The sequence below is a fragment of the Onychostoma macrolepis genome, chromosome 20 (assembly GCF_012432095.1).
Source record: "Onychostoma macrolepis isolate SWU-2019 chromosome 20, ASM1243209v1, whole genome shotgun sequence".
In the NCBI taxonomy this organism is placed as follows: Eukaryota; Metazoa; Chordata; class Actinopteri; order Cypriniformes; family Cyprinidae; genus Onychostoma; species Onychostoma macrolepis.
This window is the reverse complement of record NC_081174.1, coordinates 22,937,227-22,948,974: the sequence shown is the minus strand read 5'-3', so window position 1 is coordinate 22,948,974 and position 11,748 is coordinate 22,937,227. Positions and strand designations below refer to the sequence as shown.

The 11,748-nt window shown below is 37.6% G+C and overlaps 1 protein-coding gene across 1 annotated transcript; it reads left to right on the top strand.

Annotated features, from left to right (window-relative positions):
• The first annotated feature begins 374 nt into the window (after window positions 1–374).
• si:dkey-1j5.4 (insulin-like growth factor-binding protein complex acid labile subunit) lies at window positions 375–8,997 on the top strand. Its single transcript, XM_058756199.1, has 4 exons — window positions 375–1,716; window positions 3,921–4,108; window positions 6,432–7,130; window positions 8,218–8,997. Exons 2-4 carry the CDS (start codon window positions 3,925–3,927, stop codon window positions 8,406–8,408), a joined length of 1,074 nt encoding a protein of 357 aa, XP_058612182.1. The 5' UTR covers window positions 375–1,716; window positions 3,921–3,924; the 3' UTR covers window positions 8,409–8,997.
• The last annotated feature ends 2,751 nt before the right edge of the window (window positions 8,998–11,748 follow it).

The following is an 11,748-nucleotide window of genomic DNA, read 5'->3' as shown; positions in this document are numbered from 1 at the left end:
TTGGGGCATACTAATTTCATTGACAGACTTGGTGGCTGTTAAAAGGACGTTACTTAAGTGAATCACTTGTTGATTCAGTAGCCACTCTGACAGATTGGTTAGTTCATTCAGTGGATGATTCGTAAGACTGATTCAAATTTGGTGATTTTTAAACGATTCATTTTAATTAGCCGATTCACAAGAGTCATTTGTTCGTGAATCAGACTATACATGTTTTGTGTCTATACAGGTGCGTTTTTGTGTGCAGCAAGAGCAGAGCATGACAACAATGTCATGCGAGAAATATGTAAATTCAAGTTCAGCGAACGTGTTAAATGAATGTCAGCGCTTGTATTTTTTTTTTTTTTTTATATTTCCCATGTTTAACCATTTATGTTCCCGCGACCCAAGTTTAAGAATATTCGGATTACGCGCACTTTTCTTTAATTTCTGACATAGCCTCATATTGAAACAGTAAATTTGGGCGGGAAATGTCGAAGTTTAGTTAGGCCTAGGGCTGTAAGATTCCGAAATTTTTGGAATCGAGTCCTCTGTTGTTTTCGATTCTTTTTCTATTCTTGTTTTTTTTTTTTTTTAGATCGAAGGAACCTTATAATCTCGCCATGACTGCAGGATATAAAGGTCGTAAAAAGTATCCTTCTCATAATATGAAGCTTTATTTGTAAAAAATGACAATACATTTCTATAGCTATATGATTGATTTTTAAATTGTAATTTTGTCTGCTTTTGCCCGTGAAATTAGTCATAGCTCACTGCTCAGCAAGGCCATGTTATCGCATGAATTGAACAAGACATGAAGTGTCTAAAATAAATGTGCATAGTTCAGCTGAATGATGAAGTTTACTTTGACTCTATGCTTTGTATAAAATTAACAAACTGTACATTGAAACATAATAACCAGAACATTAACAATAACACTGATAGAGCTCGTGGTTTATCTGTCAATCAGATGCTCGGCCACTGATCTGCTCGAGACGTTTTCTTTTAGAATAATCATTGGCTGATAGAAATAAATAGTATTTTAGATGGAAATAAGATCCTCAATCACGTCATGATCTATTCTGTCGTGCAGCGCTGTAAATTGTGGACATAAGCCAGTTCCACCGTAAAATAGCCCCTGAATAATAATTATTATTTTTTTAACTGGTTCATTAAAACTATCCGAAAGAAACTTTTCGTGGAAACGAATCAGACTTAATCACTTTTAGCGAGCATGAGGCGAAGGGTAAATATAAAAATGAAATAGATATTTTATATATAAGCATGAGGGAGATGGTGCTTCTCAAACGGAAGGCTGCATCCTCAAATTCTGATCTCAGTACCGACTCGTTTTCTTTCAGTTTTCTTTCAGTATTTTCGTGAATTTAAATGTGTGTAGGATGCAGCCTTCCATTTGAGAGGCACCCATAGATAAACTTATTTGTTGAACTGAAAAAAGCTCTGAATGAGGAGTCGATTCCTCTTGATGGGATCGATTCCAACCTTTGGAATCGACTCTCGATTCCCAACGCCTCGGAATCGATTCTTTTTAGAATCGATTCCCAGCTCTAGTTAGGCCACATAATCCATTGTTGCCAGTCGGTTGCTAGTAGGCTACAGCAATCTTTTTTTTTTTTTTTTGTATCGTTTTTTGAAGCTTGACATCCGTGGTCACTATGAATGACAGAAGCACACATTCTTCAGAAATCCTCCCTTTGTGTTCCACGGAGGAAAAGGGTGAGTAAACATTAATTTGTCACACTTGTATTCCTTTATTTAGGGTCTGTCCCCATACTGTAGTCTCGCGGATGCGTGATGGATGAGTATAGGAACAGGCGCTTATAGGCTCATCAGTGTTGATTCTTATGCATTAGCTACAGTCTAGCACTAGATGTCAGCAATGTGATGCACAATTGATGTAGGGCTTGCTCTGTGATAGGTCAGCTGGCATAAGGATGTTTATTTTGGGCTCCTGGGGTGAAGGATCTGGTGTCGGAGTATCACTTCCCTCATCAAGGGAAATGACAAAGTGACTGATGCATGAAACCATTTCATTCCTTGGCCAGTGCGCAACAAATGAAGTACCCATGAATGTGTGCATTAGAAAGCTAATTGGTTTTAGTGTCATGCTAAATTGTGCTTTATTAGAGACAACATCTGTTAGCCTGGATCTGTGTGAAGTGCTTCTAACTTTTAAACTAGGCTTTTCTTCTTTCCCGTGACAATTTCGCAAGAGTTTAGCAAATTTGAACAATTGTTTTAAAGACATAATTTCGGTGACTGTATGAAAACCCATTCGATTGAAGTCAAATGATGTTTCATGTGAAATCGAGTCAAATATTTGCTCAATTGTGTTTCATATTTGCATATGGAGAGGCTACACACTCCAAGCCAAGTGCATTTATCATAACTCGCCAGGGACTGATATAAAAGGTTACCCATTGTTTCCTCTCAAACAGAGCAAGATGGGCATTTTTAATAGAACCCAAGCATTGAAGGTGGACATAAATCTGAGAGTATGTGACCTCTAGTAATATGTGGTTTTGTCTTCAATCTTTGTGTTCTTGACTGCAGCATGCCGCTGTTGACAGAGTCCATTTGAAATTTATTACAGCACTGGAAATTATAGGAATTTATCCAGCTTTGGTACTCTTTGGCATCGCTGACAGAGCATAAGAGCGAAGCTGTAGTGCTCTGAGAAATGCATGCAAGATGCAGTTTAATTTTATAGCAACACATCCATCTGATTGGTGGTGGGAGGGAGTTCACTGATGTTGAAAGTAGTGTGCATGTATAACTGTTTCACAAACCCACTGAAAGCAAGCATGAAATGCACTTCAAACTTTGATTTATCTAGCTGTTTTTGTTTGTTTACTTGATACAGAAATTAATAATGGTTAAAGAACAGATGCAGCATTAACACATTGCTATTAATCAGAATCACACAGACGGTTTTTATCAGCTCTGACTGCTCCTCTTTTTGGGTGGCGAGAGGCGGTGCATCGCTTTTTCTCAGCTTTGAGCATGGAGAAATTATAATTATGCTGCTCCAGATGGCTTGCATATTGTGTTGCTGTTGGCGGGCCTTGAAAGAGATTTCGTCTTTATCGCGCAATAAAATCATCTCGGTGAACAGACACGTCAAACTTAAAGACGCAGCCATAATAACATCTCTAGAGGTCTGTGCGTTTCCTGCAGCCAGCCCTCCTCTTTCAAAGCGTAAAATGAGAGTGACACTGATGATGCTAGCGAGAAACTGAGAAACTGTGACTCGCTCTTACTGTTAATCCTGGCGGACAATGCCAAGAAAAGCCCAAGGGGGAAGATGTATGAGGTCCTTGTCCTTATCAGCTCAGCAGGCTCTCAGAGGGCAGAGCGGTTGTGGAGCCTCCACCGATCACTAGTCCTCACCCACCCGCCCTATTATCATGTGTGCTGACTGATATAACAGTGACATCAATCTGCTATCAACCAGACCGTACCTGTGCCAAGTTAAACAATCAAAGCCGTGCATAATGTGCCCTGTGAATTCACACACCCACGCAAAAACACATGCCCGCACATTTCTCTCTAGGGACACGGGAGTTCATTTGGCAGGGAACCTGTCATGATCTGTGCATGTCATTTTTCTCACCAACTTGCTGTGCTGGGAGTTTTTACAGACCTTGCACTTTTTTACTAGAGGGGCAAACATTTCGGCTCATTTCAGTCCGAGCACAGACAGACTGCTAGCTTTGCGTGAAACAGCAGCTTTGTATTTAGACGCTGAAGTCCTATTAAGCATCTGGTCACAAGGTAAGTCTGCATGAGTAATTTGCATCTAATACAAACATTATGTTCGTTTTGAGGCGATATGCGGGTTTCTTTTTGCAGTAATACTCCTAATGCTCTTTTCAGTAGGATTATGGCATAATTAAATCACTGGCTCTGTGTGTTTTCAGGGATATGAAGCTGGTTGCAGGGTTAGCCGTGCTGTGGATGTGGGTTGCGGAGGCCATTGAAAACTGCCCCGATGCTTGTAAATGCAGCCAGAAATCCAGTATGGAAAAGACTGAAGTCAATTGTCAGAAGAAGGGACTTGAGAGCATCCCACCCAAACTCCCTCTGGACACTTGGATCCTTAAAATGGGTGAGCAGAGACTGCAGTCTTGTTTTTTGAGGAAATGTTCTTAGTGATAGTGGTAACCCTATGACAAAATATAAAGGAACAAGAAAATATATAATAAATTAAACATTTCATACATCATGGATCTTCATGTAGCCATATTACACTGCATACTCGAACAAAAATGTACCTTTTTTTTTCTTTTGAAAGAAATTAATACTTTTATTTATCAAGGCTGCATTACATTGATCAAAAGTGACAGTAAATGTTTAATTTTTGATCTTTCTATTTATCAAAGAATCTTGAAATGAAATGTATCACAGTTTCCACAAACATATTAACCAGCACAACAATTTCCAACATTGATAATAATAAGAAATGTTTCTTGAGCACTAAATGAGCATATTATAATGATTTCTGAAGGATCGTGTGACACTAAAGTTAGTAGCAATGGCTGCTGAATATTCAGCTTTGATGTCACAAAAATAAATTAGATTTTGAAATATATTAAATAGAAAACAATTTTTTTATTAAAATGTATTCATATTTCACAACATTATTGTTTTATAAATAAATGCGGTCTTGGCGTGAATAAGAGACCCCAAGTGTTTTCCAAAAACATTGAAAGTATTTTCCCAACTTCAAAACTTTAAACAGTAGTGTACATTTAAAAAACATAATGTATATATATTATTATTATTTAAGAACATGATATAAAAAATTTATATAAAAAAAAGCTTAAACCTGCACCAGCCTACTGTGGTTAGCCGGACTGTTCAGTGTATATTGTTTTTTTTTTTACTTTTCGGGTCATAAAGACAGGAAACAACAGACAAACATCTTATATTGTGATCAGAAAATAACAATGACAAATTTGAAAGTACACTGAAGCAACGTGCACTTAAAGGAAATTCAGTATTCATATATTAATGTTTTACATTAGTTAGAATTATTACTGTAATTATGGTAATTTGACGGTTACTATGGTTACACTGTTAGTCCATTAGTTATTATTCCTGACCCAGTGCTCATACCCAAACCTCTCGCTTTAGTTAAAACTTGTGTAGTAATTTGTGTACTATTATAATGAAGCATGGACAAATTAAAAGAGTGCTATTCTTTTAATTGAATATTTTAATCTTCTGAAGAAGATGTAGATGATAGTTACCACAATAATACTAGGATGTTATGAACGGTTGTAAGGCCATTGCTAAGATATTTGAAATGGATATTAGAGCGTTACTAGGGTGATTTGTGTGGTTGCTAGGGACTTGCTAGGGTATTTTGGGTGGCTGCTAGGTGCTTGCCTCAAAACTGCCTCAACATACCCTTATGTCTCTATGATATTCTGGTCTCTAACTAAAGCTCTGGTTCATCATTCAAAATCTATGTAAATTAGCTGCAGAATTTGAGACTGTATAGAGTGCAATGGTGCCTGTCCACTTTTTCAGCTCCATTTGTTCCAGAAGTATTTTTCCCTCAGGTTTCTCCTTTAAGTTATTAATTAAAAACCAATTCCTCCATGGATAAAATGAATGTGATTTTTACTCCCGGAACTCAAAACTATTGTATGTTTAAATTCCTTACCTTAAAGGGATAGTTCACCCCAAAATGAAAATTCTGTCATTAATTACTCACCCTCATGTCGTTCCAAACACATAAGACCTTCGTTCATCTTTGGAACACAGATATTTTTGATGAAATCGGAGAGCTTTCTTACCCTGCATAGACAGCAACACAACTGAAATGTTCCCAGACCCAGAGATGTAGTAAGGACATCAGTAAAACAGTCCATGTGACATCAGTGGCTCAACTTCAATTTTACGAGAATACTTTTTGTGCGCAAAGAAAATAAAAATAACCATTAACTAATAACCATATTCCGCCATTATTTAGAGTATCACGACGCATGCATGTGCTTTCCTCTGGATGTAAACAACGCATGCGCATGGTGCTGCTGAAGGAGAACATGTGTTGGGTACTCTCCAAAATGGCAGAAGATGGTAACTCGGGGGAGAATAATTGTTAAATAAAGTTGTTATTTTTGTTTTCTTTGCAAAATTGCGGTTGAACCACTGATGTCACATGGACTGTTTTATCGATGTCCTTACTACATTTCTGGGCCTGGGAACATTTCAGTTGCATTCCTGTCTATGCAGGATCAGAAAGCTCTCGGATTTCATCAAAAATTGCGTTCTCAAGATTACGGGTTTGGAACGACATGAGGGTGAGTAATTAATGACAGAATTTTCAGGGTTTTTTTGGGGTGAACTATGAGCATAGTGATGTTTACTTCAGCACCACTTATTAAGCCCACCTCTTTCCCTTCCTTTTGTTTATTTTCAAGGTGAAAATGTATTGCAGGACCTCCCAGCCAACATCCTGAGCTCCGTGCCTAAAATCGAGAGCATAAACTTAGAGCGAAACTCAATCAAATCAATACACCCTCAAGCATTTGCTGGTGCCCAGCGACTGATGCTTCTGAATCTGCAAGGAAACCGAATGTCCAAACTCCCAGTGAAGGGCTTCAAAGATCTCCTAAACCTACGCTTTCTCATGCTGGGCCAGAATCAGATAGCTAGTCTGAAACCTAACATGTTCATTGGCATGAGGAACCTCTCAGAGCTGGATCTGCCCCTGAACACCCTCACTGCTCTCCCACCAAATACATTCAAGCCTCTGATTGCCCTCAAAGTCCTGGATCTAGCCTTGAACCACATCCAAAGCATCTCACCCAAAGCCTTTGTCGGACTTGACGAGCTGCTTTTTCTTAATTTGGACAACAACAAGCTGAAGAGTATCCAAGCTGGGACCTTTGCGCCCCTGATTGGTCTTGAGATGCTGGTGCTAGACAACAATTTTCTCTCCACACTTAACGCGGCCACGCTAGAAGGTCTTTCCAATCTACAGGAGCTCTATGTGAGAAAGAATGAAATTGAGAGTTTGCCAGCTGACGTGTTCCGCCACACACCTAAACTTACTCACGTGGGCTTAAGTGGGAATCGGCTTCATGCCATTGACGGAAACATGTTAGCCAACATGCAAGGTAAGAAGTAGGACTTTTAAAAATGACTAGAGTGTGGGTTGCATTAATGACTAGTTGGCTATCAGCTCTAAAGCCCAGCTCACGCTGTGCGATTTTGGCCATGATTTGTTCGTCTGAGAAAAATTTTGAAAATTCTGAAAGATTCTTATAATCCTAGGTTAAATTCTGTAGTCTTTGACCGTTGGTTTGACATGTACACTGACAGCCTATTAATGGCCGTTGCGATCAGATTTTACTTGCAACGAAATTCTGACAGTGTTTTTAACGCGTCTTGACTGTCGTACAGTCTGACATTAATGACAACTGAGATCCCACAGTGTGACATGATCATCATGTTCGTACAGTTTGACAAGCAACAATCGTAAAGAACTATTAAAAATCAGTGCGCCCGGCTTAAGACAACCACAAATTGTTAGGCTAGTTTCAGATTCCTCCGACCCCGATCAGACTCATTTCTTAGGGGCTGTTTACATAAGACATGCTTATGCGTTCAGCTAGACCAGAGATTTGGCCCTCACTGTTGTATCACAAAAACAAATAGGAAAAAGAAGAAAAACACATACATGAATATCTTCTTTTTTAGTTACCATTTTTATTTTAACATTTTTGAAATTGAAATGTAAAGTTGATTTAAAAAATAATAATAATATAGCTGGATATAAAGTGACATTTACTTTTGGCCCATGACCCTCAAACATGTTTCATTTCTGGCCTTCCATAGTAATTTTGAGCTGTAGTTGAACATTTATAAAATTTTATCTTAAAAATGCAACTCTAAATATATCAAAGCTAAAAATAAATGGAAAAATCAAGTTTGATTTTTGGCCTTCCGTAGTAAACATTTTCAGTCATTTTGAGCTAGATGGAGTGCAATGTAATGGAACATTTTTATCATTTTATCTTAAAAATGCAACTCTAAATATATCAAAGCTAAAAATAAATGGAAAAATCTAGATGATCTAATTAGCATAATTGCTAGCAGAAAAGAGGATGTAACACTATTTTGTGGTAGAAAACATAAATATAAATAATTCTTTATTCTTATCTGTTAAGTGTAACATGTTAATCACATCTCTGATTGATTCAGGTTTAAAAGAGGTGTTTCTGCACGACAACCCATGGAAATGTGACTGTAGCATCAACTCTCTGGTACATTACGTAGCCCAGACGAGGACTAATCACTCTCCTCTGCAAAGGCTTCGGTGCACCAGCCCAGAAGAGTTTCGTGATAGACCCATCCACCAGCTGAAATCTGATGAACTTCCCTGTAGGGCCTAGAAAATCCTCACATCTGATATCATATCACGAACGACCTCCAAAAGTTGGGAGCACAGTATAATAACAGCGTGATAGTTTCTGCATTTGAATGGCGATGCTTCACAGAACTCTGACCACAATGACTTTGACAGGTTAATGATAGAGCTGCTGTTTTGTAGATAGTCATAATTTTCACCCACACCAGTCGACTATTTTCAGGCCACATGGAGAGCAGTACATCCTACAAAACTAAGGAGGAAGCATGCGTTCGTTTTTCTTTATACAAATGAAATGCCTATTTTCTTATGTATTAATAATAATAATATGTTTTCACAACTTAATATTACAAAATATCCTGTTAAAATATCCTAATATATTATGTATTATTTATCCAAAGTGTTTTTTATGGTCCTTCAGCATCTACGTAGAATATGCTGTCAAAATATAATGTTAGTAGGTGAGTAAATAAAAAAATACTATATCATACAGCAGTTATAATGTCATTAAACCCATTCTTAAAATCATTTATCTATTTGATGTATACAGTATATACACAATCAACACATTTCGCAACTGCTAATGATTTTTTTGTTAGATGCAGTGAAGCTTAAAGGAAATAAAAAGAGGTTAGAAAATCCCCTCTGCTCAGAGACCGACTGCAAACTTCCACCAGCACCTGAGACCGAATTCCTCATCGGATTGTTACAGCTGAATAAGCTTCCTTTGAAATCATCATTCTGTCTCTAAATTCCACCCAGGGCGCTGAAGCTGCAGTCCCACATACAGATGCTGGGAAGAAGGTGTTATTAAAGCAGGCTGCTAAAACTTATGCTTTGGTATTTTACGGTTAACTGATATTACAGTAAATCTAACTGGTGGGACAGCATGCATTCATAGTAAATTTAAAAGTTAAAAAACATTAAATATTAAATTGAATATTTAAATCGCACACTGTCACACATTTTATATATACACACACACACACACACACACATACAAGCTACAATGTTTTTTATAGTATAATATTGTGTCTGATATATCATGACATACTATAAAAACAATCAAGCATGCAATGTTTTCACACTCAGATGATTGTGGATATCTACTGTAACTTTCAAAGTAAAACCAAATTACTGGTGCATTGTGCTTTTGTGCATAACAAGATACTCCTTTAACACCTAATTTCCCCCAGCGTTGCCATGGCGACCGTGGCTTATATCAGGGAGCTCCTGCGGATGCCTTACCCCTCACTGCATCACCTCCTCAACCAGCTGTTACCGACTCAGCGTCCTCCGACCGCCTCACTCTCATTAGTAGATTTACAATGACAAATTGGCACAATTCTGGCACCAAATAAACAGCTTTACAGCAGCTTACATTAATCAGCTAGAGATCCCCCCCGCCCCCCTTCACTACATTAGTAGGAATTCCATGGATGAAGGAGATAAATTGTTTGTGCTTGCTGTTTTAGTGCAGAGTTTTGTACTATTGATGTCGTTTGTAAATTGACTCTGCATTGTGGCAATGCACTGAGATTATACATCGAGATGATAGTAATATAAGATTTACAAACCATCCAAATTCATCATATTCCATGGATGTTATAGGATTTTTTAACCCTTAAAAGAAAAGATGGATCTATCCTTTCCTAATATACTACCAAAATGTATATATGCTCAAAACGCGGGGCTGTTCATGCTTTACTAAACCCGAATGAATGGACAGCAGTGTTCTTTGGTGTTTAACCTTTTTAATATTTGAATATGATTAAGAAACTAATTTCAGCTCTTAATTAGAAGCATGCTATTTCAAAAGTACAGCCTTTTAAGAATGAAACGCTACACTTGCTGCTTTTTCTGTTTAAGTTGCCAAAATGGACTGTGATCTGTAATCTTGAGGCTTATTTTCTAAGTGAAACATCCCCACAGCATGAAGCTGCTATCACCATGTTTCACTGTAGGTATGGTATTAGCCAGGAGTTGAGCCATTTTAGTCACACTGCTTGCCGTTTAACGTTTATTTCATCAGACCAGAGAATCTTTTTCGTCAGGATCTTAGTCCATTAACTGCTGTTTGCCAAACTCCACTCGGGTTGTTAGATGTCTTTAAGAGTGATGTCTATCTAACAGTTAAACATAATGACTTAATGATTAATGAAACCATATGCAGAGATAGTTTTCCTCCCGGTAGGTTCAGCAGGAGCTCTAACTGCCAATAGAGTATCTAATTGAGTCCTGTCACTTTGTCTACATCTACAGCCATTAGTAAAGGCGTATTCTCTTAATTGATAATTTCCAAAAAAAAAAAAAAGATTTCATTTTCTTTCCGTCTGTGTTTCATCGTGGTAAAAATCTATACTTGCCTTGACATTGAAAAGTATAAAACTGATGTAAAATGATGTAGAATATATAGAAATATAATATCTGCTTCCAGACAAACTATAGCAATAAAATAGCTCACTAATGAAATTTGTATTGTAAATACAGCAACATGATTAACATTATTTCAAATTTAGTATGGAGTGTTGTTTTAACATAAATATAAATAATTCTTTATTCTTATCTGTTAAGTGTAACATGTTAATCACATCTCTGATTGATTCAGGTTTAAAAGAGGTGTTTCTGCACGACAACCCATGGAAATGTGACTGTAGCATCAACTCTCTGGTACATTACGTAGCCCAGACGAGGACTAATCACTCTCCTCTGCAAAGGCTTCGGTGCACCAGCCCAGAAGAGTTTCGTGATAGACCCATCCACCAGCTGAAATCTGATGAACTTCCCTGCAGGGCCTAGAAAATCCTCACATCTGATATCATATCACGAACGACCTCCAAAAGTTGGGAGCACAGTATAATGACAGCGTGATAGTTTCTGCATTTGAATGGCGATGCTTCACAGAACTCTGACCACAATGACTTTGACAGGTTAATGATAGAGCTGCTGTTTTGCAGATAGTCATAATTTTCACCCACACCAGTCGACTATTTTCAGGCCACATGGAGAGCAGTACATCCTACAAAACTAAGGAGGAAGCATGTGTTCGTTTTTCCTTATCTCATCAAGCTTGAATCTTTTAAATAAATATTTCACCAAAAAAAAATAAATCTGTCATCATTTTCTCACCCTCATGTTGTAGGTTGCTAACTAACTTTGCTCTGTAAGAAGATATTTTCAAGAAGTCAATGGGCACCTACCAACATTCTTCAAAATATCTATTTTTGTTCCATAATAGAGAGAATATCATGTAGATTTGAAATGACATGAGGGTGAGTTTTTATTTTATTTTGGGTGAACTAGGCCTATCATTTTAAGACTAAGCAATGTAGTGAATAAATGCTCATCAAATGAGACATTATTTT

Bases quoted from the DNA above. Each gene is read 5' to 3' on its own strand.
- si:dkey-1j5.4 (XM_058756199.1), top strand. From the start codon at position 3,925: ATGAAGCTGGTTGCAGGGTTAGCCGTGCTGTGGATGTGGGTTGCGGAG. The intron at 4,109-6,431 runs GTGAGCAGAGAC...TTTATTTTCAAG, and splicing joins CACTTGGATCCTTAAAATGG to GTGAAAATGTATTGCAGGAC. The intron at 7,131-8,217 runs GTAAGAAGTAGG...TGATTGATTCAG, and splicing joins CATGTTAGCCAACATGCAAG to GTTTAAAAGAGGTGTTTCTG.